The sequence below is a fragment of the Papio anubis genome, chromosome 14 (genome assembly GCF_008728515.1).
Source record: "Papio anubis isolate 15944 chromosome 14, Panubis1.0, whole genome shotgun sequence".
Classification (NCBI taxonomy): domain Eukaryota; kingdom Metazoa; phylum Chordata; class Mammalia; order Primates; family Cercopithecidae; genus Papio; species Papio anubis.
Genome location: NC_044989.1, coordinates 65,783,298 through 65,811,027, shown reverse-complemented (window position 1 = coordinate 65,811,027; position 27,730 = coordinate 65,783,298). Strand labels below are relative to the sequence as shown.

Below are 27,730 nucleotides of genomic sequence, written 5' to 3'. Positions count from 1 at the left end.
GTGAATGGAGGTGTGCAGGAGAGACAGGCAAATGAGTAGGCATACTGTAAATCAGGGCCAGAGAGTGCCTCTGAATGGGGACCCGCCAGGGTGGAAACCGATTTTCTTGTCTTGAAGTCTTCCTTGAGGGAAAGGATGAGTTTCACTGCAGTGAGGAAGAGGTAAGGAGGGCTTTTCTCCGTGGGGGTAGCATCTGCCTTCTGGGGTCGGTCTAAGGGAGGTGTGGGGAAGGGGCCGGCCTCATGGGCCTGCAGCCTATGCTACCACACCAGGCTTGCTCTCAGAAGGGCCCCACACTTGGTTTAATTCTCTGCTATTACTGTCTTGAAATTCTTACTAAGTTTTGAACTAAGGATGGCTCCACAAATTATTTTCATTTTGCACCAGGCCCTGCAAATCATGCAGCTGGTCCTGCCTACGGAGATGGGACTGTAAAAGTAGATTTGGCTGGATTGTGAAGAGCTTTGCCTGTCAAGCTTGGGAACATCTGACTTTATTCCATTAGCAGTAGGGAGCCATGGAAAGTATGCTGACAGGGTTGGGAGAAGGGGCACTGGAGGCTGTGAGACCAGGGAGGCCGGCAGTCCACCAAGGGAGGCTGATAACACCATGCTGGGACAGACTCCGACAGCTACAGCTCACACACCTGGTGGAGATAGGCCAGCTCTGGGCACTGGGAAGGAGGCCGAGAGGACCATTGCAAGTGACTGAGGCTTCTAGCTGAGCTGCAGATCCCGCACATCAAGAATGCAGGAGAAAGAAATCTCTCAGCCAGTGGCAGTGAGGCAGATGTTTTGCAGGAGCGGGGCGAGGCTCTTTCCAGAAAGACCCGGAAATCTCTGGTGGGACAGCTTGTAGAAACATGCACTGCAGCTGCTCAGCTGCAGCAAATGACCTGCAGATCAAGGTTTTTGTCAGTATCGAGAGCTTCGCTAGAACAAATATTCATCCAAAAATAAACTTCCCGTTCTTCCTGTTTTTATAACTTGCCTATTTCCTCTGAGTTTGAGGCTGGGCTCCAGTTCCATGGGTTATTAATCTTCAGAGGATCAAGACCTCTATAGAAGTATTTCCTGTACATGTTTATCTACCCAGCCCTAAATTATATTCTCCAAATGATAAGAGAACTTTTCCATACTGGTATGTCAGACTCCTCCTTAGAGAGATTTCGATTAGGCACCACAGCAAGTAAGGCTAAACCAGAACGCCTTATCCCAGAACATAGGGAACCCACTATCGGTGGAGAGTGGCCTTTGGTGGGTTTTGATGGACACTCAGCCTCCCTCCTCCAGGTGAAAGGTAGCTTCTTTCTGGCCAGAATCCTAAGGATATAAAGTATTAGCTATAGTGGGCCCTATTTGAGGATATTTTAAATTCCCTGTTGAATACCACAGGGGATATTAGCTAAAGAAATTCTGCTCCTTTGAAGAGCTCATTGGACCATCAAAATACCCCTCATTGGACCATCACTTGTTCTTACAGCATCTTGCAACTAGAAACAGGGCCCCTGCCCTCACAGACAAGGGAACGAGAGTGAACTTGGTGCTCATGACAGCACAGAGAAAGAGGGAAAACCTCTGTTGAAGCTTGGGCCGAGTTCAGACCTGATAGACAAGTATAGTTAAGCAGGCGTGGGCGCTTTACTCTTAGGCCCGGTCCACCTGCCTCTGGAGCCCTTCCTTGCTCTCCTACTTTTTGTGCTTACAAACCCCAAGCTAGCATGCTGGTGTATTTTTAAAACGTAAGCCTTCTTGTATGACTCTTGCAGAGAGGCGGTGGTGACCGGGCTGCGTGGGTGGCGGCTTGTGCTGCAGCGGAACTTGGAGGAAGGCCAGCTGCCTTTTACTAAGGCCTTCCGAGGTGGGGCTGGGATGCCACATTTTTCAAACACACCACCGCAAGGCAGCACCCCTCCACCTTGGAGATCCTGGTGACTCCACTGAGAATTACTGCACCACACCGTGGCTTCTAGACCCATACTGTCAAGTACGTAGTCCTCGCCACCTGGGCTGTTGAACCTCGAAATGAGGCTAGTACGAGCTGACATGGGCCAAAAGTGCAAAATACACGTTGGGTTTTGAAGCCTTATTACAAAAAAAAAAAAAAAAAGAATGTAAAGTATCTCATTAATGATTATTTTATTTTGGTTACTGTGGAAACAAAAATATTTTAGATATCTTGGTTTGTGTCAACTATGTTATAATTAATGACACCCGCTTTTTAATTACTCTTTAAATGTAACTAGTAGAAAATTTTAAATTTTGTACGTGACTCAAGTTCCATTTCTGTAGGCAGTGCCGCTAGTCTGTGCTGTGAGTTCAGCTGCCAGTTGTGGCTTTGAAACCAGTACATTCCCAGAGGTTCCTCTCCTTAGTGGCCTGGCTGAGGGGGTGACCCCACCCTAACCGTGGACTGCCTAGGGCGGTAGGTGGGGACAACCTGCTTCCAGGCAAAAAGTTAATAATTTAATAAGCAGCAGCAAGAATTTCTAAAAATCGTTTCCAAAGCACCCCTCCTGGCTTTTTTTTTCTTCCTCTTCTTCTTAGCCTTCTTCCTGGACCAGCCTTCTTCCTGGAAATCTTTTTTTAAATGCAGAACTCTTCCCTTCTGTCCCACATGGGACCTGTGGGGGTGATGGTGTCCAGAGGGGCTATTGTTTTATTTTATTTTCTTGTTTAAATTGTTCTTTTGCCCACAGGTCAGGCTGCTCCAGTAGCTGCCTTTTAACCCTTCCTCTGCAGGACCATCTCAGAAACCACCCAGCAAAGACTGGGAAGCCACCCTTTTAGACCAGTTCCCCCTCCCTTCTCCCTTTGGAGTGGTTACTCAAGCGCAGATATATATTGGGAAAACACAAGGTGGATGTGAAACCAAGGAAACTCGGGCTTTGAGAAGTACAGAAGTGCAGACCCACAACCGACCTCCTAATGTCAAGCTGGCATTTTAGGAAAAAGGTGTGTGTGGTGGGGGGAATTCCACTGGTGTCTGAAAGCCCCCAAGTAATTCCCTGTTGCAAGGAGGACTCTCATGTTGACTTCAGAGGTCCAGGCAGAACCTGTTGAATTGCACAGTTCCCATTTGCTAGAGGATATTACACAGTGAGATCTCTGCTCAGGCACCCGTGCTGAGGGCTTCTGTCATCAGCCAGTGGAGCGGCCCTGCACCGAGGCACCTCCCTGCTTTTACCACATTTTGCCCACCCTGCTGTCTGTCATGTACTGAACCTTTGCTGGAATAATTGCCATACGTGTCAACATGTATTAAGTGCTTGCTGTATGAAGGTACTATGCAAAGTGCTTTTTGCCATGTGCAGCTAACTGGCATGACAAACCCCAAGATGCCCGAGAGGAGATACTCTTGCTTTCCTGTTTTGCAGATAGAGAAACTACAGGTTAGAAAGATGAAATAAGTTGACCAAGCTAGAAATTGGTGGGCAGGGAACACAACTTGGGCCATGCTGCTTTAGAGCCGCCGAGTGTTTAACTGTTAAGGTGTCATTCTGCACTGCCTGTACCAGCCCATGTATGTTACCGTTCCATTCTGTATGAGCATTTGTCTATTATCAAGACATCTGCTGGTGCAGGCTGGGACACAGCACCAAAGGAGGGTTAAATTCTGGGCTGCCAAACCAGCTGAGCTAAGAGTTAAGCAGCACCGCGCCTCTGAGCTTTGCTGGACTAACTTGGTGAGGTCTAGAAATGAGCAAAGGGGTAAGAAAGAGCCGTGTCTGTCTGGAATCAGGCTGCCTATTTGGTTTGACCTCTCAATGGCTTCATAGGTTGGGCTACTCCTTCTCTGGGCAACAGTTTCCCCAGCTCTAAAATGGAGATCCTAAGAGCGCCTACCTCAGAGAACTGCAATGAGAATTAAAGAGGACACATAAAGGCGAAGTGTACTTGGCACATCAATGTCATTAATATCATTAAAGCCATTTAATGCTCTTTGATGGAGCATAATCCTATATAAAATAGAAGATATAATCATGTGGCTTGAATTTTTTGTTGTTTTAAGGCACATACATCAGAGCATGTACCTTTGCATCTGAACACATACGTTTGTATTTGAATGTTGTATCTTTCAAAGCCATGACCTCACCTCAGGAGACTCCTCTCTCAGCTTAATCTCACAGCCGTTTGCTGGAAACATTTTCAGAAGCCTTTGTGGAACTCTTTTCAGAAGAAAAAAAAGAGAAAGTGGGGGCCATACTTGGCACTAGTAAGTATTTATCTTGTAAAGGTAGATTTTTAAGTTTAGTAGAGCTAAGTTTGGTAAATAAGTCCAGAATAAGCTTTGATCCACTAAAGTTTAAAAAATGGTGCTTAATTAATAGTAAGGATGGAATTTTTTTTTAATGGCTGGCTCATTCATGATTGACTAGCCTTGAAGGCAGTTCCAGAAGAAAGGTTCCAGGCAGCTTTTGACTTCTGATACTGTCTCTGGAACACCAGTAAAGGCTCCTGGGGCAAAAGCTTTAATGACAGGGGTTTGGGGATGAGTATGCAGCCTCGACTAAGATCTACAAGGTTGAGTCTGGAGAGTAAAAATTTATCTTATTTACACCTACAGTATTAAGTGACACTGGCATCTGAGTTGACCTTGTCGTTGGGGCTTGCATAGCTACGAATGGGGTCAGTAACAGAGAAGGTTCTCTGCATCTAAGGAGTAGAGTCCAAAACCTGACTTTTGACCTAAGTTGACTTGCTCACTAGGTCTCTTTATACCTTATATACAGAATTCAAACCTGGATATGTGAGTGCAGGTCAAGGGAAGGACCCTGAGGTTGGTATTGAGTCCTTGCTGAGGCAAGGACTTTAGAGTTGGGTGTGTAAGAAGCACTCACCCTCCTTGTACAGTGCCATGGACAGAGCAGCCAGGGTAGCTGGAAAGCAACACCCAGTTGGGGTGGGTGGAGGAAGAATGCATGTCCCCATGGAACATGATAAAGCAAAGTTCAAGGCTCATGATGACTAATAGGTTCACTAGGAGGATGTGTGACCAAGCAACCTTTGTATTATTTCCTACAGGTGGAAATAAGAGGTGCCATGTTCGTTCTAACCTAAAGTATCTCTTAGAGGACATTGCTATGGAAAAAGTGTAGTGCCTTGGAGTTTGGCTGGGTCAGATTCCAGCCCTGCTCTCTGTTGTGGTGTTGACTCAAGCATAGTAACTAAGGTTTCATGAGCCTCATTACGCTCATCTGTAAAATGGAAACATGATTACACTTCAGGGTTGTCATAGGAGGGAGGGTCATAGGAGTTACATAGATGAGGGGCCTCAACAGATGCAAGTGTTCCACCTCTCCCAGGCTCTGAGAATGACACCAGAATCTATCTTTTTGCCACAAGAAAGTAGGCAGAGGCTCATCGTTGCTCATCAGAGTATGCCACCTGCCACAGGAAAATAGCCCCAGTCTCTTTGTGAGGAGAGGCTTGCAGTCCTAAGAGAATTCTACTTCCTCTTTGCTTGAATAAGACCAGCTGTTAGGGCCCCAGTACTCAGCAGCTATGACAAATTTCACTGCTTAAGACCCCTCGGCCTCTTAAAACAGGAGTTTTTCTGTAGCTAACATAAGCTGCTCTCAGCAAGATGCACATTAGCACTTAATGCTCAGGTGGGTGAGGGGGAGCAGTCAATGGAACACTTGGTATCCACTGCAATCCTGATATTGATAACGAGTCACTTCTCATCTGGCTTTAAAGTAGGTCCAGCTTCTGGTTTTAACCTGTTTGCCAAGTCCCTAGTTTTTACTATAGCTCTCGTGTCATCTTTGATTGCACCGGTAATTTAGGGATGCTCAGCCTGGACGCCAGACTTGGAGGCCCTAGAGAGACAGAAAATCAGGTCAGGGGGGTCCCAGGAAAGGCCCGAGCAGAGAGTATCCAGCTGTCCCTGTCCTTTCTCACTCACTTACCCTTGCTATCTTCCTGAACTAGTATGTTAGGTTCTCAGAGTACTAATTCTCAAACTTCACTGTACATTAGAATTACTGGGGAACTTTTTAAAATCCAGAAATTCAGGCTGTACCCCAAACAATTAAATTAGGCACCAATTAAAACAACAAAAATAAACCTCCCAGGTGATTCCAGTGTGCAGCCACATTTGAGAACCAGTGTGTTAGCTGATAGAATGTAAAATCGAGTGCAGTTACTTACTGGGTTGACTTTTGTGCAGTCACCAACTCTATCATCTGAGGATCATACAGGACAGAAGTGTCACCCCTGTGGGACCACACTGCCTGTTCTGGTCACTAGTGAGGTCTCAGTGGCATCTAGCCATTATAACAGCCCTTTTTCCTTTTTACTATGAAACATTCATAAAGATAGAATAGTATATGCCCACACCCCATGTACTCATCACCCAGCTGTCATTCATGTCTCCTCCGCCCCACCACACACACTTTTTCTCGTATGGAGAGGGTGGACTGCAGTATTTTAAAGCAAATCCCTGGCATATAATTTCATCTATAAATACTTCAGTATGTATTTCCGAGAGATAAGGACTTTAAAACAAAAACCACAATACCATGATCGCACCTAAGAAAATTAACAGTAATTCTTTAATCTCATCTAATACCAAATTCATGTTCTATTTTCTCCAATTTGTCTGAAAAATACCTTTATACATTGGGTTTTTTCCAATTAAAGCCCAAACAAGTGTTACTCATTTTTAGTAGTTTGACTTTAACCCCAGGGTAATTAAACTGTCATTATGTACACACACAGGTAATGATGCATATGCACTTCTGAAAAGAAGTGTAAATGGAATTTGGCTCAGCTGATGTTTACTGGATGGGCTTTCTCCTCCTTCCTTCCTTAGCCCTTCTGGTGGGATCTTGACATGTTACAGAGGAAATACTAATTGAAGCCCCAGCCACAACCACTTCTGTGCTCTGCTTCTGCCTAAAGGCATGTTCCCTTTGGTAAACTTAGAATAGAACCTTCAGGATGCGTGTAGAAAGACAGTATGAGTCAGCTCCGTGGACAGAATTTCCTGCCCCTTTGCTAGAGGCTGTGTCTGAGAAGTGCTGGGACTGCCTCCTGGGTTCCTCTCTGGTCTCTACTGAGGACTGCTGCTTTGACAGTTACCTAGGGAGTTGCCCAGGACTTGTGTTCTGATGGAAGGACCAGCCAACACCCACACAGCCCTGCTTTCCTTGGTGTGCAGATGGCTCTGTGCAGCCTTACCTCCAGCTGGGCATCTGGGTTCAGGTCAGACGATGACCAGGAAAGGAGGGGGTGGCTTTCTGCCCTCTGAGGTAACACCTGCCACCTCATCAGTCAATGCTTTGCCACAGTGTTCCCCCTCTATGAGATCGAATGCTGTTAGAATTTCTTAGAGTCAGACGCTACAGCTTGAATGGGTGATGAGGCTTTGAGGGGGTCGGCAAGAGGAAGATAAGGATGGAGAATGGGCAGCCTAAATAATCAAACTGTATCACTCCTTCCACAAATACCAATCCAATGCTACCACATATGCGTCATTCATTATCTAACCCAACAAATCTAAATTTTGTTTTGTTTTTCTGTAGCTTTTCTCTTCTTTAGAAGGGCTTTGTCTTGATTTCAGATGGGTTTGCAGTTGCAAGATTTTCTTCTTTCTCTGTATCATGGTCAGATGGTTACAGAACAGTAAACAAACATCTTAATATGTAAAGGCAACTCTAATGTATAAGGTTATTTATCACAGGATTATTTTAACAGCAAAAAGTTTGGAAAACACTAAATGTTCATTAATAAGGACCTAGTTAAATAATTGTCATGGTACATCCTTATAGTGGAATATGGTGCAGATATAAAAAGAAAATGGATTAGGTTTTTTTTTGATGTGGAAAGACTGGGAAGAGATAAACAGTAAGGTCTAGAACATGTGAGTAACATTCTTGCTACCCCTTTTTTGTGAGATGAGGTTGCGAGAGAATGCATGTTTATATTTGCATAAACCCTAGAAGGATACACAAAGCAACCTTTAAGAAGTGCGTACCACTGGCATGCGGGGTAGGAGAAGGAATGGGGCAGATGGGATGGTGGGAGTACGCCTTTGTATTTTGATTTATGAATCAAATCAATGTGATACCTATACAGAACAGTTAATAAAATTAAAAAGAAAAATGCATCTATTTTTACATTGTACAGGTAAATTAATGGCTTTATTATGCCCCAGTTAATCTGTTTTGTAAGCTTCTGACCACTGCTTATCCACATTTAAACAGTCCAGAATCTGCTCTGAAACGGACCCATGTAACCAGCCCATGGAATGCATGCCCTATTCTTCCCATGATGTTTTCCTCAACAACAGATTATAAATACGTGGTTGACTCCTGGAGCCCGTGGTCTTTTCCCCTTCTTCACCCTGAAATATAAACTGAGCTGACAGCCTCTAAAGTTTAACTGTAGGGAACAGGGAAGGCAGGTGCCTATGTCCCACAGCACAATGGGCTTCTGTCTTCTGTCTCTGGAGGAGGTGCAGTGGAAGGATAGGGAGCAAAGGCATGGCCTCCTCTCCCACCTCAGTCTCTCAGTGCACTCTTGCTTACCTGTTGGCATTCTGTGCACCATATCGTCTGTATGTTTGTGTTTATTTCCTGCTTGTCCTGAGTGGTAGCACAATCTCTCTGAGCTGAACTGGTCCCACCCTAGTAGCTTTGGAATGTTCAAATGTTAAGACTTGCTCTTCACACTCGGCACATTCTTAGCATCGGGGGCAATTCCTCCAGGGCTCATGGGAAACAAACAAATGAAATCCATGGAACTCTTTTCTCCATCTTGAGTGGAGAAAGAGGCAGAGAAGATCTTTGGGGAAACTTGAAACAAAGAACCTGTGAGAGTGAACCTTGTTTAAAAGTGTTCTGAAAGATGAAATTCAAGGACACTTGGGATCTATTCTCGGCTCTGCCACAAATGTACCTCTTCTATTTTATTCCAGTTTGTGCATTACTATTAGGTTTTTACCTACAGAATAAGTAGAGCCCACATTGGTTGTCCATTCCCCTTACTGTTTCTTCTTAGCCAGCTGACACTTACTTTAATGAAACTTGAGAACTGTCCTTTTAATGGCAGCTCAATGAAGAGAATGGATAAGCCCTCCTCCTTTGGCCCCTTTCTTCCTTGAATGAGGACTATAGTGAGTACTGTTCTGAGGATGAGTGCTGGTCAGTTGAGATTCGATCAGGGACTTGTTATCTCTCCTACAGATCTCTGTCCCTTCTGAATAGGGTTATACACACAGTGGAAATCACATGTGGTCACAGCTACCTGAGACCAGCATACAAGCCTTCGCCTCTTCCTCCAGTGCTGGGAAGGGTTAATGTTCCTGTGATGGAGTGCCAGATGAAGTCATTGGCTGGCATTTAGGAACCATGTTGACAAATGAGTATGTGCTGCAACTTTAAATGCTTGAGGCACATCAGGGGTGGCAAGGTGCGTGGACAGGGGTCCCCAAATCTCAGCCAACTCCAGGGTATGTGTTCCTCAGAGGAAGGGCCTCTACTCTCTACATGTTCTCAGTCTCTTGCTGAGTGTGCATTGTTCAGTTGGGAAGGGTAACTCTGCACCTATGAGACTCCCCTGTAAAGCCCTCAGCTGCCAGATACAGCAAGCTTCTTTTCTTGATGAGGTGCTTTGGATCCCCACTTCTCTCCCCTCTCCCAGCAAGCTGTATTAGGCTGTCTCTTGGGGATACCTGAGAGGAGGAGATACTCGAAACAAGTTGGATGCTCTCCACACATGCCTCCCCTATGCAGAATGCAGGTGAGCCATGGGCAGGAAGTTGGGCCCCAAGTCAGTGGTCTGTATGCTTTATCTGATAGTTTCCCATCTATTAACCAGTGAGCCCTGGCTCACATTCACTGGCCTATTTTTTAAATTTCTGATAGAGCTAAAATGTTTGTGGCAGAGCCAGAAAGAACTTTCAAGTGTTTAGTAACTTTGGCTGCCCTGCTGGTGATTTATTTAACCTACCACCTGAGAATTCTCATCCAGGTAAATATCCTAGATGTGATCATCTACTTTTAATTCTGGAATCATCGGAAACCACAAAGTTAACTGTGACAGAATTTGGGGATTGGTTATAGTTAGGTAGCTGATTCTTAGTACGGAACAATGAGTTTACAATCTGAATTTAGAATCTTAGTAAGGAACAATGAATTTAGAATTTAGAACAATGAATTTAGAATCAGGCCCAGTTCTGCCTCCTGCAATTAAATTTGTACAAGGAGCTTGATCAACAGCTGTAATTTTCTCTTCCATCAAGTATGCTTGGTCTGGACCTAGGTATTTCTAAGGTCCAGTTTAGAATTCCAGGCAGCTCTTCTAATTCTGTAGTTAAAGTCTAGGGTTCATAAGGTGTGAACCTCATAAATTATTTATTTGCCCCTCTGGGGAACTGAACGAAAGCAGAAGAAAATAAAATCTTGCTAAGCCCTGTGCACTATCTCTTTTGTTTTTATCAGGAATGAATAAATAGAAAAACAGGGGAATATTATTTTCCAGTAATTTTTTAAATGGATCTCAGTGGCGAAAAGTATGTTAAGTCAGCAAACGTGCCTCACATACTGTGGATGCCTGTAAGACTCTTACATTCCTCTGCCTAGATGTATTTCAGGTGAATGTTTTTCTTTGCATTTCCTAAATTTTCTGTAGTGAATTTATCTCTTTTTGTAATGAAGAAAAAAATACACATCACAGAAGTTTGCTATTGTCATTTCCTCCCCTCATATAATCCTTATCTCTACCCCCTGTAGAAGCCAATAAAGGATAATGTGTGTTTGTTGAATGAATGAAGAAACCCAGTCTCCCGTGGGTTTATCATGTGCCAAATGCGGAGCTACAAAAGGCAAAATGAACGAGAAAAGACCTAGAGAATCTCAAGTCCAGTGGTAAAGATGACATGCAAGTCATAACAAAATGCTGTAATTGTGGTACCAATTACCATGAAGACAGAAGAGGTTGTGCTGTAGACTCTGTCTCCCTATCTTGGGTCTTTTTCTGGGATAAAAGTCCAGTGTAATTCTAAAACTCAGTGCTTGCATATTATATAACCATAACTAATGTTGACATTAGCTGCTGCTGTTGACTAATGTTTGTTTGTAAGGAAAAGTGAGTTCTAGCTTTGGGGTAAGATCCACATCCTTTTGGACTGGTGTGTGAGTTTTGTGTGGTCTCTTAGATCCAGCATCAGGGACATAGCTTTCCTCCCAATCCATTGGTCTTGATCCACCAACAGTGCCCAGCTTTCTTTCCACTCCCCTCTTCTTTATGGGGTACTTTTATTATTAGGCAGTTTTCTCATTTCGCTGTGTTGGAGCTTCAAGTACTAAACTAGTTTAAACCCTGCATTTTCTAGACAAGGAATTTGAAGCACAAAGAAGTTAAGTGACTCTACCTCAGGTTGTATAACTAGTGGCAAAGCTAGGCCAAAGCTACTGCCTCTCAATAGAATAAACTTGCAAGATGTCTAACTCCATTAATTGTGGGCTGTTTACCTAGGGGAATGATTACAAAGTATCGTTGAAGGCTCTTAGAAGACATTTCCATGTCCACAGCTGTATGGGCTTCTGACAAACAGATAGCTTCCATGTGAAAGGTTTATTTAGCTAGGAATCTGTCTTGGATAAGTTTTTTGTGGCTAGCATCAAGGTGAGTAACAGATTTCTCCACTGAAGACTATTCTTAGAATTGTACAGAGCAGGTTCAGGTCTAATTCTGGCTTAGAGGTAGGGAAACAGCAGAATGGGTTGAGCTGGCCTGAGTGGCAGATTTGGGTCTAGCATGCTTAGTCCAGTTAATGATCCTCTTGGTGCAAGTGCACCTTAAGGAATAGGCCATTCAACTTTAAGCTGATTTCAAGTTCGGACTTCATTGTTCAGCCTGTCAGGTGCTAAATACATTAAATGATCACTCCTTAACTCCCTTTATCTCATTTCCAAGACTTGAGTTAACCCAATCCCTTGAACTTCAAATTCCACCTCTAGATCTAGACTTGGTCTGTCTGCAACCAGGTCTGAAGCCAGGCCTTGTCCTGGTTGGTCCTCAGCACTCTTTTGCCAGACTTGAAGGGGAAACTGGTCTCCTCTCATAGACACCTGGCCTCCCTCAGCCACATAATCAGCACCCTGAATGCCCCAACCATTCCCTGTCATTGCTAATCAAGCCCCTGGCTCTTCCCATGCTTTCCCAGAGTAACTTTCCCATATTTCTGATGTATTTTGGATTCTTCCTCTCTCATCAGTCCTGCTGCATTTGTGTAACATACTGTGCAGGAGAAACTCAGACTATCTAGACAAAGCCTGTGTACTAATCCAACCCTCTATTTTCCCTCCACACAGTCCAGGAACAAAATTTATGGGTGTGATGATAGAACCCCATGGAGCACCCCACACAGAGTGGGCTTTGGGAGAATGTGAGTTCCCTTTTCCTTTCTCTAAAGAAACCTGGGCTGAAACCACAATCCTAGCTCTGAAAGATCCTTACATTATAGAGCCTTTTTTTTTTTTTTTTTTTTTTTTTTATGAGACAGAGTCTCACTCAGTCTTCCAGGAGGGAGTAGGGTGGTGCAATCTCTGTTCACTGCAACCTCCACTTCCTGGGCTCAAGCGATTCTTCTGTCTCAGCCTCCCAAGTAGCTGGGATTACAGGCGTCCACCACCACACCCAGATAATTTGTGTATTTTTAGTAGACGGGCTTTCACCATGTTGGCCAGGCTGGTTTCAAACTCGTGAACTCAAATGATCCACCTGCCTCGGCCTCCCAAAGTGCTGGGATTACAGGCGTGAGCCACCAAGCCCGGTTGAGCCTCTTACTTTTTTTTTTTTTTTTTTTTTTTCAGTCTACTTGGCATAATAACCCATATGCATTTCATCTGCGAGAGCCAGGTCTTCTGGCTCTGGCCAAGCTGAACATCCCCAAATTAACCCTGAGCTTTGGAGAGAGCTTTATTTTACCTCTCTTGCCAGCCTGTTACACTTTAAGAAACATAGCTGAAAACTGACTTAGCTTCAAGGAAGATTTGTCACTGTGTGTTCTGAAGTCCTGCTCTACCAGGTAACAATAGAAATCATCTGCCTCCCCTGCCTCCTTGACCGGCCCTCATCATTCTCGTCAGTATTTAACACAGGCATTTCTCTATTGGATTGACTTCTCAAAGATGTTGATATTTGCCAGTAAGGCAGCAAGTGACCACCAGAAAGACACTGTGTATATCTAAGTACACCCCAGTTTAATCTGTTCAAACAGCTGGCTGAGACTTCTTTTTTTCAAGAGAACATAACTGAAGGCAGCTAGAATGGTTTCTTTTGTTCAAATTTCCCCTCCCAGAGACCAGTCCCAGGAGTTCCTTCACCTGCATTATCCATTAATGCTGTGAATTCATTTCCCCCAAATAAACAAGCTTTCCTGCCAAAGAAAATATGCAGTATGATTGGATGCAGGGGTATGTCTTGGGACCTGATTTTGAGGCATGTTCTTCATTTTTCTAGGTTGGTCCTCATTCTCCCTTACTGAGCTCTTATGCGCAGGAACAGTGTGGCTGTAGCCCTCATTTCTGAAGGTCCTCACTGCCTTGTTAATCCTGTGTGTGGCTATTCAACCCCCTTGAAAGCATCCTTCATTTCTGTTTGCTTAGTTTCCTGCATGCCTCTTCCAGATCATCTTTCACCTCTTGCTTCCACCTCTGGGGACATGTGTGGTTTCTACATAATGCACAAATGTGACTTCGGGGGAGGGGAAGATGGCGGTGGACTCATACACTTCAGCTGGAGTCACTGGACTCTGAAATAGGGGAGGTCCTTTCTGAGTGGGCTGGTCAGGGAAGAGGGGAGGTGGAAAGACCAGCAGGCAACCTCAGGCACTGTAGATACAGTGCCTGAGACAGAAAGCTATGTATGTGTTTTGCATTATAAGGAAATCGTGAACTACAGCTCCTGTGGACCAAATCACCATAAATAACACTCTTGTATCCGATTCTAAATTGAGACATTGAGGAGAATAAGGTATCAACAATCAACATTTCTTTTTTTTTTTTTTTTTTTTTTTTGAGACGGAGTCTGGCTCTGTAGCCCAGGCTAGAGTGCAGTGGCCGGATCTCAGCTCACTGCAAGCTCCGCCTCCCGGGTTCACGCCATTCTCCGGCCTCAGCCTCCCGAGTAGCTGGGGCTACAGGCGCCCGCCACCTCGCCCGGCTAGTTTTTTTTTTTGTATTTCTTAGTAGAGACGGGGTTTCACCGTGTTAGCCAGGATGGTCTCGATCTCCTGACCTCGTGATCCACCCGTCTCGGCCTCCCAAAGTGCTGGGATTACAGGCTTGAGCCACCGCGCCCGGCCACAATCAACATTTCTATAGGAAAAAGATCTGGTTCTTTATTCACCCAAATGTTGATCACCAGGGGTCAACGAACTTTCTCTATGAAAGTTAGATGGTAAATATTTTCAGCTTTGGGGACCATATGGTTTCTGTCACAGCTGTTCAGGCCTGCCTTTGTAGCTCTCAAGCAGCCATAGACAGCATATAAACACTCAAATGTGTTGCTGGCCATAATTTGCCCACCTCTGAGAGAGTCTAAATTCATAAAATTTACTAATATCATTATCATTGTTGTTCACATAAATTGACGAGTGTTCTGTATGTGGCCAGGCTCTGTGCTAAGTACTTGTTGCGAATGGTCGCATTTATATCATTCAAAACAATTCTGTAAGATTATTAATAGTGTTGTATCCATTTTACAGGTAAGGAAGCAAAGGCTTAGAGAAGTTAAATAACATTAAGTGTGGGCAAGGCTGAATTTTGAACCAAGAAAATTTCACTCCAAGCTCATGCTTTATACCACTACACAATACAGTCAGCCTATAGTACCTGCATCATTGATATCCACATTTGCTTTTAGATCCTGATTGTAGCCAGTATTTGGACTTGATATATACATATATAGCTAAAGTTTTGCTTTACAGTTAGAGCTAATTTTGCTTCTTACCTGCCAAGGATCAGTGCTAGGAAATGAATACATGAAGGCCTGGAGAGCTCAGAGGCAGAAGACATATATGTCCAGGCTGGTTTCCAGGTTCTAAGACACCGTGCTCTGAAAATAGTGAGGTAGAGCCAGGCTTGCAGCAAGCTATACTACTCCTTGGAATGGCCTCACCCAGGCCCAGCGCTGGCATGAGCTGCCAAGCCATTGCACACAGGTGCAGGCTCCTCAGCTGCTGGTGGCACAGACCACACTAGTATGGTCAGGGGAGACTGAAAGTTGCATAATTAAGTTGTTTTCTAACTACTGGTATCATTAGCATGCAAGTTGACCAAACAGAAATGTCTGTTAAAGACGGCAGGAACCATGTCTTTGTTGTTACAATGAGTGAAGAAAACTTAGAGTAAAAGTAAAAGATCAGGGGAAAAGTATCCCATATGCTATCACCACCAAAGTTCTTTCTTCAGGCTCGTTGGAATGGTAATGGGGGTTGAGGGTGGGGATTCTGTGGTCAAATAAGTTTGGAAAATGCAAGCCTAGAAAAACTTAACAATATTCTCAAGAATATAGTATGATGTTTTCCCAAAATGTGTCTGTGTCTGTGTGTGTGTGTGTGTGTCTCCCCTTATAAAAATGTTTATAAGGAATATCCTTTGAGAAACCCAAACCCAGAGGCATTTCCCAGTGTTAACATTTTGGTAAATTTCTTTATGGTCCAAGATTTTTCAAATGGGTGGGCATGTCAGCAGCAGTAACTGTGGTGATTATTAAATACATTTAAAAACTTTTTTTTTCTTTTTTTTTTTTTTTCTTTTTTTTTGAGACATGGTCTTTTGCTCCATCACCCAGGCTGGAGTGCAGTGGCGCAAACATAGCTTACTGCAGCTTCAGCCTCTCAGGTTCAGGCTATCCTCCTGCCTCAGCTTTCTGTGTAGCTGGGACCACAGGCATGCACCACCATGCCCAGCTACTTTTTGTATTTGTAGAGACAGGGTCTCACGTTGTTGCTTAGGCTGGTCTCCAGCCTCAAGCAGTCCTCCCATCTCAGCCTCCCAAAGTGTTGGGATTACGGGCATGAGCCACTGTACCCAATAATCTCTTTTTTAATTTTTTTAGGAATAAGAGTTATATATATTCGTTCCTGTGTGTTTGTGAATGTTTAAGTTCATTTTGAAACAGTTCATAATTACAGAAATGTTGCAAAAACAGTATGAAGGACTCATTTCCCCATTTGTTACCATTTTACTGTCTTTACCTTATTGTGTGTGCATGTATGCACACATTATTATTGCTATTATTTTTGTATTTTTCATTACTGAAATCTGAATTATAAAATTCTTCAATGAACTGTGAACTTATTTCTCCAAAATACCACAGAAACTCAAATTAGACTAGAAGTTTATTAATTTCCCCCATTTCTAGCTGTTGCATTAAGGTAAATTATGCTTTTCAGGTGTGTGAAAGGTTATAAAATTTCAAGGAAACATTTTGATAAGGCTGCAGCCTACAGTCCTCATGAGGAAAGAATTGTCAAATCCAAGGAAGTCTTCAGTTCAGGCCCAGGCAATCCTAATCAGTCTGGATTAGTGGGTTGTAATTTGATGTTGGATGGGACTGTCCCAGCCATTTGGAGCCAGTTTGAAGTCCTATTAGACAGGGTCCTTTAAGAATTAGAGTCAGCTGTTTGCTGAGGTGGGAACCTCAGCCTGAAACATGCTTCCGTTTTTAAGTTTCAGGACTAAGGAGGCCATGCAGGAGCTCTGGGCTTTAGTGACCCCTGTATTTTGTTTCCTGTGGGGACTTGTCATGTTTTCACAGCGCATCAATGTGGATAGTTTTTAAAGTGACAGCCAGTTTCAACAGTGGTTTTATTTCACATACATTGGAGCTTCCATATCTGGACTTTTTTTTGTCAGCCACTAAATCAAAGCTCTTCCTCCTCCAGATGGTTTAAGACACCCAATTTGAACATTAAGTGATTCAAGCAAACACTGTGCCACATTACCAAAGGACCTGTTGGTTTAAGAGACTATGGATGTGACTTACATAACCTCTCATGGAGCATTTCCAAAACCTTATAAGGAAGCTGGATATAGTCACCTCTACTTCATAATGTTAACACTGAGCTCACGAACGAAGCCAGGGCTTGTGTCCTCAGAGAATGCATAAGGAAACGATCACCAGATCGCCCTGGGAGAAGGCACTAGGCGCTTGTTCAGGAGGTTGATGCAACACTCACAACAGCCATAGGACACGTGTATCATACCTCCCAGCTGGAAGGCAGAAACAACTTCAAGTTCAAGTTCAGCTCCCACACCCACAGGGCCGCACTGTGTAAATGGTGCCCTCCACTCACATGTGTGGTAGCTCTATACCTAACTAGAAAAGTGCCTTGTTTAGGTATAAATTAGATGGAAAAAAAATATTTTTTAATTTTTAAAAACATTTTGTTATGAAAATTTTCAAAGATACTTCAAAGAAGAGAAATACAGTCAACCTGCATATATGCACTACACAGATGAAACCATTTATCAAGATTTTGCCACATTTCTTTACCCCCTCCCTTATTTATTTTTTTGCTGAAATGTTCACAAGAAACCCCAGATATCGTATCATTTTACCCCTAACATACTTCAACATGCCTCTCTTAAAAAGTAGACATTTTATAAACACAATGTCACTATCCCACCTATAAAATTAATCCAGGACCAACATTTTGATGTGTACTTTTTACATAGCTTCTGCAGCTGGGTCACCTCACAGCACAAGAATCATTAAGTCCATGCCTACACGAATTCAGCTGATAACTTTTTTTTTTTTTTTTTTTTTTTTTTTGAAGTGGAGTCTTGCTCTATGCGGCCAGGCTGGAGTGCAGTGGCGGATCTCAGCCTGCAAGCTCCGCCTCCCAGGTTCCACGTAATTTCTCCTGCGTCCAGCCTCCCGGTAGCTGGGACTACACGGGTGCCGCCACCTGCAGCCCAGCTAGTTTTGTATTTTTTAGTAGAGACGGGGTTTCACTGTGTTAGCCAGGATGGTCTTGATCTCCTGACCTCGTGATCTGCCCGTCTCGGACTCCCAAAGTGCTGGGATTACAGGCTTGAGCCACCGCGCCCGGCCTTCAGCTGATAACTTTAAAGAGAGGGATCCTTGCTCTCAACTTTGTACAAAATTCTTTGTTTTGGGGCTGGGGGCGGGTGAAGAATTTGCACTTGTGGTTCTCCAGAATGTAATCTCAGGTATTGAACTGTGCCATTTGCTTCCTGGGCATTTCATCCTCTCATCAATGATTGATAATCATAACTTACAGGAATTTTTTTAAACAATATTTTAATTGGAAAACGCATCTGTCAGCTGTCAGGCTTCCAGTTTCCACTTTTGAGAAGCAGGATGTTGAATGTGAGTAATGACACAACAGGCCTATAAAATGCGGACTAACCCTCGGATGACTCATCCAGTACAATGCAGTATATTTGTCAAGGAGACTGAATCATATATGGGGGAAACCACTTCTCAGGCAGCCAGCTGGTTCTCAGGTCAGCAAGAGACGATCCATTTTTATCGGAAGCTTTAGAGTAGCAATAATGCTAACACCCAGCACTCGGGCTCCACAATGTAGAGGAAATGGCATCGCCTGGCAGGTACGTGCTTACTGTTTACATGAACTTTATTTTTTCATTGTTCTCTTCTGCTTAACCTTTCTGGTGCTTGCTTTTAGCATTTTTTTAAAGGAGAAAAATTATCCTAGTTGTAGAAGACCACAGTGTGTATGTGTTTGTGTCTGTGTGTGCCCACGTGCAAGGACAGATAGGTAACCTCTGGTCTGTTGATAGACACAGGACTCTTACCCCCTCATCCCTCTTTCTGAAAACAAATTTCTCCTTAGATGTTCTGATAGACTTTTTTTTTTTTTTTTTTTTTTTTAAAGTCCTGAATCTAAAAGATGCTGCCTAGGAAACAGCTTGCAGAGATGGTATACCTTTTGGGTGGGTAGTGTAGAGCTTTAAAAAAAATGAGTAAGCAGAGGTGAGCTGAAGGAGGTGGTCTAATAATTACTGTTGTGTTATGTTGGATTTCTTTCAGTACTGTGCTTTTTTCCTACCCCCAAGATGCATGACTTAATGCAAGAAAGCTTTTATTCCCCTACCGAGTGAATAGGGTGGGTTTTTTTGTTTGTTTTGTGTTTTTTTATAAATCACAATTTGCTCATACTGAATTCATGCATTAACTTTTTCTAGGTGGGAGAAAGGGTAGTGGGGATTTGGTAGCAACATTTAATTATAGCGTTCACATGATCTGAAGGATCATTCTGCATAATTGGGAGGCCGTGTCTGCCTGTCTGACCCTCTCTCTTTCTTCACCCACTAAATTTAAACAATGTCTGACTAGTTAAAGCACATATCTTATTTATTTGAGTGTATAAAACATTCCTATGTGTGTTGACAGTCTATTCAGTGTCTCCTCATATTTTAAAAAAATACTTTGTGAGTCTTGCTTGTTAGGGACAGATGCTATAGTTAGTTTATAGCAGTACTATTTATGCTTTCCTGGTCTGTCTGTCCAGAATGGCTAGGTCAGGACCTATAACACAACTGCCCACAAATTTGCCTAAGATTTAGCATTTGTGGAGCAGCCCAGTGTATAGCAGTAAATCCTGTTATCACTCAGAGAGCATTAAAGAGATCTGGGGTTACCAAGCTGGAAAAATAGGCAATCTTTGTTTCTCTTCCCCTTTCTTATAAAGCCCATAATAATGACTTGTTTTCCTTGAAGTGTATGAATTTTAAGCTGTCAGTAAATGCGTTCAATTTACTTACTTAACTACATTCAGAAATTCCTATAATTTGGAAAGCCAGGATGAAGGGAGTTTGTTTCTGTTTGTTTTGTAGATTAAGGGGTGTACTTTTTATAGAATGGCCAATTTGTTTTTGGAGACAAGACTATCTCCAAATTTCATTAATTTTGCATTCTATAAATGAAAGCCACCTGTTATGCTGTAACGTGCTAATTATGGTAGAGGACAATAATGAGGAAGAACAGTATTTGAAATATGTGGGGGTTTTGCTAAGAATTTTCCTGCCCACATCTGTAGTGCTTATTTTTATATGTGTATACATGCATATATAGTACATATTTAATAATAGCACTTGGTGACATTAACAAATACTTCAGATTCAAAGTGAGGGCCATTTTTTATTAACAACATTTTTTTAAGTTGTGAAATGAAGGCTACTTTAAAAGTGTTATTGCCATGTTATAGTAAATGAGTTGTTTTCCTACAGTTTTGGTGAATGCCACACTCAACTTAGGGTTCACTTTATCACATTCATTAGAAAAATATAAATTAATTTTGTTTTATTTTAAAGACAGAATAGCTAATTTCCTGTGCTTTCACGGAAACATTAGGTTGCATGATAGCATTTTTTTTCTCCTTGAGGCCTGTGGTAAATGATTATAGTCAGGGATAAAAAAAAAAATTCTTTTAAAGTTCTTGATTTAGTAACACTTTCTGTGAAAATGTCTTGTTTTTCTTTGATGTGTATGGTTGGGACTCGCTTAGGTCCTGTCCACATTCTTTCCAGAGCACCATATTCTGTTAGCTTTGGTTATACTACACAGAGGGTATACTGACCATTGAAACTGGACAGTGATAATCACTCCTAGGGTTGTGGCTGCCATGCCTCAGAGGCGTCTTTGCTGTTAAACGCTGTGAGCCATCAGTCCAAAGGAACCACGTGGTTTTTAGATGCCTTCTTTCCCTTTTGAGGGAAAAGGAATACAGAGCCATGGCCAGTTCCAAAGGTCTCATATCATTCAACTTGGAAGCAATCAATAGATATTGAGTGAGACGCTGCCTATGCTCAGAGCAATGTGCTGGGAAGTGTTACGTTTAAAAGCGCTTCAGATCTGAGCCCAGTCCAGTTCTTCTCTTAATTCCCGCCCTAGTGGGGATTCATTGTTATTGGAGATAAATTCCTCCCTGGGTTTTCTTTTATTCATAGATTTACTGGAGTCTACAATCCAGAGTCACTCATTGCTATTGTGTATAAGCAACTTTGAGCTATTCCTTTTTGGTTCTTCAAAACCTAACTCTGCTTGGATGGAAATCAAGAAAGAACTGCTCTACTCAAAAATCCATTTGATAGTTTTGGTGGCCATGTTTTCTGAGCCAAGTAGAGTGACATAACCTTGGACAAAAGATTTTTGTTTTTCCTTTTTCTTGGGGAGAGTGACAGGGAGAGCATTTGAATCCTGAAAGGTTAAGAGTGTCCAAGATATTTTAGTGGAACAGTTTTTCCCAATCTTTGCTGGCTTGCAGATTTTTAGCACTTACTAAAATTATATTCTAAAGACTCAAGCTATTGTGAATTCAATAAACATTTTATAAAAACAGGTTTATTTAAAATTAATATAGATCACTTACCAACATTTAAACATCCTTATTTGTATTTAGAGGGAGACCTGTTTGTTATGGAGTCTGCAGTCTGTCCTTGCTGTCCGGATGTGTGGTTTATGGATGCGTGGTCGTGATGATCACTGCCTCAGAAGGCTTGGCCTGTCTATTGCCTGCTGTCCATTGCTCACTGTCTGCTGTGATATTGTCCTCCCCACATCTGGAGTTTATTGTCATTATGCCTACATACTGGTTGGGTTTAATAACACTTGTAGGTAAATCTTATATCATTATCTAGAAATAGCAACATTCCTGTGTAGCTCAGAAAAGCCAGAGACAAGTGTGGATCAGCCTTCTAACATAAACTCCTAAATGTATAAATGGGATGGATGATCACCCTCTTATCAAACTAGCATGGACTTCTGTGAGCCCTGAACATTCTTCTGGGTATACGTTTGCTGACAGCTTGTTGCGTCAACTCCACCTGGATTGTCTTGAGCTATATGTGGCATAGTTGTGCAAACCGTATGCATTCCCTTTTGGATTTGTTTGTTTGTTTGTTTTGTTTGTTATTAAGACGGAGTTTTGCTCTTATTGCCCAGGGTGGAGTGCAATGACACGATCTCAGCTCACTGCAACCTGCGCCTCCCGAGTTCAAGCGATTCTCCTGCCTCAGCCTCCGAGTAGCTGGGATTACAGGCATGTGCCACCACACCCAGCTAATTTTGTATTTTTAGTAGAGACAGGTTTTCTCCACATTGGTCAGGCTGGTCTCAAACCTTTAAAAAAAAAAAAAAGTGATGACCATAGAGAAAGCAAATGCTGCAGCTCGGCCTCCCTACAGGCGTGAGCCACTGTGCCCGGCCCTTTTTTCTTTTTTTCTTTTTTTGAAATGGAGTTTCAAAAAACCTCCACCTCCCTGGTTCAAGCGATTCTCCTGCCTCAGCCTCCCAAGTAGCTAGGATTACGGACGTGCGCCACCACGCCTGGCTAATTTTGCATTTTTGGTAGAGATGGGGTTTCACCATGATGGCCAGGCTGGTCTCGAACTCCTGACCTTAGGTTATCCATCTGCCTTGGCCTCCCGACCCACTTGGATTCTTATTTGCCAAGGTTTCTTCATAATAGATGATGGCCAGGCGCAGTGGCTCACACCTGTAATCCCAGCACTTTGGGAGGCCGAGGTGGGCAGATCATGAGGTCAGGAGATCGAGACCATCCTGGCTAACACAGTGAAATCCTGTCTCTACTAAAAATACAAAAAAATTAGCCGGGCGTGGTGTCAGGAGCCTGTAGTCGCAGCTACTGGGGAGGCTGAGGCAGGAGTCCGGCGTGAACCCGGGAGGTGGAGCTTGCAGTGAGCCGAGATAGTGCCACTGCACTCCAGCCTGGGCGACAGAGCGAGACTCCATCTCAAAAAACAAACAAACAAAAACAGATGATGACCATAGAGAAAGCAAGTGCTGCAGAAGCAGGCTGGCACTTCAGCCCTCTTAGAAAGAGCCTTTGGCTTGGGATGAGAGTAATACCTTCTTTACTGCACATCTGAGAGCAGCTCAGAGAGTTAGCTGCATCGTCTTCATAGAGTTCAGTGTATAGGAACTACAGCAAGATGACTATCTCTTTCCTGATTTCAATCGAAGAGATGACTTAGTTTTCAGTGTTAATTCATTCATTTGTAAAGATTCTTCAGATTAGAGATGTCCAAGCTAGATGTGGCTTTTTGTTGTTGTCTTCTTTTAAACACATGTTCCTTGTACCCATCCAGTGGAGGAGATGGGTTGCCTGTTGTTGCCCTGGCCCTGTGGGGCTCTGCTGTTTGACTGGGCCTCTTGAATTCCATTAAATGAAGCACAGACAGCATGTGTCATAAAGGCTGCTTGGGAAGGGTGAAGAGCAAAATTAGTGTCTGTGGGTGGGCATGTGTTCTCATCACGTCGCCAAAGAACTGCAATGTGCAAAATCTGGCAGGAACCTGTTCCAAAGAAAAATAAAACAGCCCCTTTTTTCCTGCTTTGAGTAATATTAAAAAACATTGCTAACCCCCATGTAGAAGAAATGGAACTGTTAGGAAATTCTTGTTATTATGTGTGAGTGTTTCATAATCTGTGTGTTTAATCTTTACAACTGAGGTTAGAGACGAAAAGGGACTAATCATGAAAAATATTTTGGTGTATTCTGTTGCTGGTGTTGTAGACATTGTAAGGGATTAGAGGAATTTGTCAGAGCTAACAATTTGGGGAAAATCTATTTTGTTTAACTTTCTTCTGTTCTTCTTTGAAATGATTTTGTAAGAAAAGCCATTTTTGTCTCAGTAAAACCAGTACCAAAGGAAATGTTTGTGTTTTTCTTACATATGATTTGCCTGGTACCCCAAGGAACAAAGCAAAGCCAACATTTACACTTAAATTTGAAGCATGAGATCTTCCTTTTATAGTTTCCTCGAGAAGGTCTTGCATATTTGTTAATTGCTCCTCATAGTATAGAAGAATGTTTTTTAAGGGAGGATTGTGATGTATGTAGTTTGCATAATGGGGACATGTGTTACTTTTGTAATTAGGGGAAAGTTAACTTTTTAAATAGTGTTAATGTTTACTCCTTTTTTATTTTAAAAGAATTTTTTAATAAAAATAGAGATGAGGTCTCACATTGTTGCACAGGCTGGTCTCAAACTCCTGGGCTTAAGCGATCCTCCTGCCTTGGCCTCCCAAAGTGAATGTTTACTTCTTAAGGACGGCAGAAATGTTCCTAAGCTAAACCCAACATTTCTAAATTTGAGGTTTTTTACCTATTTCAAGTAGCCTCTCTTTGTTTCACAGATTATCTTTATTTATTGTGGTAAAAAACACATAACATAGCATATATCATCTTAACCATTTTTAAGTGTACAGTACAGTAGTGTTAACTATATCCAAGTTTGTATAACAGATCTCTAGAACATTTTCATCATCCAAAACTGAAATTCTTTCCCAATTAAACAACTTACTCCCCTCCCCAGCCCCAGCCTCTGGCAATCACTATTCTCCTTTCTGTTTCTAGGACTTTGACTAGTCACATTTAGATAGCTGGTGTAAGCGAAACAAATCATGCAGTATTTCTTTTTGTGACTGACGTTTCACTTTGCAAAATCTTCACGATTCATCCATGTTATAGCATATGACAATGTTTCCTTCTTTGTTAAGGCTGAATAATTCCATGGTATGTATGGACCACAAGTGTTAAAGTTAATTCCCTATATGCAAACACACAAGAAAAAGTTAACACAAGAGCTTCCATATATACGAGCAGCTCACTGCTGGGTGTGCAGCAGTTTTCAGGGGATGGCATATCCAGGATGCTTTCAGTGACTGTGACTTTCCCAGAGAATGAAACAGTGTGAAGTTAGTCCTGGGAAGTGGCTGAAGCACACCAGTGAGTAAAATGAGCCGAGAGTTGTTCCTCTTGACCGACATTAAGTCGGGGGCCCTTCCACCTGTCAGTAAAGCTCTCTGGTGGAAGAAGTTGGCAGTAGCCACTTGGTTGCCCTGTCTTGGGCAGTGGTCTTTCTTTTTTTTTTTTTGAGATGGAGTCTCGCTGTGTCGCCCAGGCTGGAGTGCGGTGGCACGACCTCGGCTCACTGCAACTTCCGCCTCCGGGGTTCTAGCGATTCTCCTGCCCCAGGCTCCCGAGTAGCTGGGATTACAGGCACCCAGCACCACACCAGGCTGATTTTTGTATTTTTAGTAGAGACAGGATTTCACCATGTTGGTCAGGCTGGTCTCAAACTCCTGACCTCAGGTGATCCACCCTCCTGGGCCTCCCAAAGTGCTAGGATTACAGGCGTGAGCCCCCGCACCCGGCCCAATTTTTAGCATTTTTAGTAGAGACGGGGCTTCACCATGTTAGCCAGGATGGTCTGGATCTCCTGACCTCGTGATCCACCCGCCTCAGGCTCCCACAGTGCTGGGATTACATGCGTGAGTCACCGCACCCAGCCAGCAGTGGTCTTTAACCACCGCAGACTGCATGACAAAGCTTGGTTGGGCTCCCTGCTGCAAACATGTTGGTGATGGCCAGGAAAGCCCATCTTCAGCAGCTTAGCCACCAAGGGTTTCAGTTATCTGTGAAAATCATGAGTCTTGACATAAAATACCTTCTAGTGCCTCCACAAGCTAGTTGACTTTGGGAAGTGGAGATAGCTCTAGTATTTCCTGAAGGTTCTTTCTGAATCAAGTACTTTACTTCCTTATAAATGAAAAAATATTTTAAGACTAACGTGTTAAAACCGTGAGGAAGGTTGGTAGCTAGTTGGTCTTTACATTATCCTTGCTGCCTGGTTCTTTTATGTCAGGAAAGTAACATGGGAAATATGTGTACTGAGTGGATGGCTCTGTCTTGTTATAACTCGGAAGGAAATTGCGCTTGTAGGACAAATCCTGTCCCTCTGTGTAGTCAACTAGCTAAGAATCCACTGCATCATAATTATATCCTATGAGCCTGACACTTGCCTTAATTGCTCGCCAACAGTCATTGTGACCCTAAAAGGAAAGAATTTCCCCAGTAACACTTAAGTTGGGATTTGTAAAATAACATCAGTACGGATCCTTTTAGAGCCATTCAAGATTCAGTGGTGCCACATTCTGAGGATCCCCATAAGTGAAGCCTAAATCAGAAGTTTAAGAAGAATTCCTCCTCCTTACCTTTTCTCCCTCACCCCACCCCTAGATAGGAAAACCCTTGACCAAAACCCAGCAAGAGCTGAGCGGAACTGGCCTTTCCTGCTGGCAGTGGGCAAAGAGGCTTCTTGTCAAGGAGACTGTCAGTAAGCAGTTGAAACATTTGGGAATATTTTTCCACCTTGACTAGGCTTTCAAGGGCTGGATTGGGAGCCCAGTTGCTCACCATTTTATGTTTTTTCTGTAGGGAAGATACATTCCAATTTCAAACAACCGATTTACTTTTGGACCAGAAATTATTTTTCACATTGAAGCAACTTAAACCTAAGTTGCAACTTGATGTGCACTGAGCTGGTTTATCAGAGGTCTGTAAGAAATGTCTTTCCCTATTTTTAAGCTAAACAATTGCTTTGTTACCTTTTCCTAACATTTTCTCCTTTTCAGTCTGAATGTAGTAAAGATTGGGGCTGGGGAGTTCATGTTGAGTCAACTGATAAGGCAGATAGAATCAACTGTTTGGAAGAAAAATGGCAGATCTCTCTTCTCTTCTTAGCCTGCATTTGTTCCATAAATATGTCTTGGGGTTTTTCTTCCATGTGGCTAAAGAGGATCTCACATCTGTGAATGTGTAAAACCAGTTAGATGACCAGGTTGTACCTTTTTTTTTTTTCCCTCAGAGGATCTTATTAAACTTACTAAAACTCAATTTTCATCATTTTCTTGCTTTTTCAAAATACTTGGATAAACCAGTTTTGCTCCTGGAAACTTAATTGTGTAATAACAGTGGCACTGAGAGAATGTATCTGTTAGTTTGTCGTGGTTTCAGGTCTTTGTGGCTTCAAGTTTTTTCTCTACCCAAAATATATTCTCAGTTGCATTTTACTGCTGGAAGTTTTCTGATCTGCTTTTGTAGGATGTTTTAGTGGCTTAAGTTTGCTAAGCCCTCTGCCACAACTAAAAGACTTTAAGGCCATTTTTTTAAAACACAAAGCGTAAAAAGGGACCAAAGTTGAAAGGGTCTCAAAAGTCATTTGTGGTCTCTACCCCTCATTTTACATATAAGGAAACTGAAACTCAGTAATAGAGTTTGAGGTGCCTCACCCAGTTGTGAGAAGATGTGTAATGGAGGTTAGGTCACCTGTCCTGACTTATGGCACTCATTACAACAGATCCAAAAAGGAATTACCTCTGTTGGTGTGAAACGGTGGCAGGATGAGTAGGATCACCCTCTTGCTCTGTGATTTTTTCATGTAGCTGTGTTGCCAGTGTTACCTCTTCATTTCTCCTTAGAATTCCTTTCACAATCAGTTGCCTATCCAGTAAATTTCAAGGGACCAAGATAAGGAATAACTTATCCTCCAGAGCACCTAACTCGAATATAGGCACTTCTGCCACCACATGAGGACCTTTCAAAAGTGTGGTCAGGGGTTGGTCACAGGGACTGGTCTTAGTCCTTCATCTGTCCCTAATGTCAGTGACCTTGAACAAGTCCCTTCTGCAGTCTGGATTTTAATTTTCCATGTGAGAGAGGAGTCTAGCGTAGATGGTCTCCACAGTTCTTTGTATTAATAGCTTAAGAGGTGGAACTAATGTGAAGACCTGAACTCTGCCTTCGGGCTGACCTCTATTCCACTCTTCAGGAGGGAAGTGAAGCCGTGCAGCATGCTTCAGGGAGAACAGGTGCCTTGACTGTGTGTTGTTTGTTTATCTGTGTGTTTAGCTTTCCA

General features: G+C 42.8%; 1 protein-coding gene across 2 annotated transcripts in view; it reads left to right on the top strand.

Annotated features, from left to right (window-relative positions):
* Positions 1 to 27,730, top strand: part of SPRED2 (sprouty related EVH1 domain containing 2) — a 126,938-nt gene that overhangs the window by 48,957 nt on the left and 50,251 nt on the right. Inside the window, exon 1 of one of the 2 annotated variants that reach the window (XM_003908740.5) lies at positions 18,012 to 18,595. The exons of the other annotated variant lie outside the window; for it this stretch is intronic. Within the exon in view, the coding sequence (XP_003908789.1) occupies positions 18,579 to 18,595 (17 nt within the window). The 5' untranslated portion in view covers positions 18,012 to 18,578. Of the gene's footprint in view, positions 1 to 18,011; positions 18,596 to 27,730 lie in introns of those variants that run through there. 2 annotated transcript variants of the gene reach the window in all.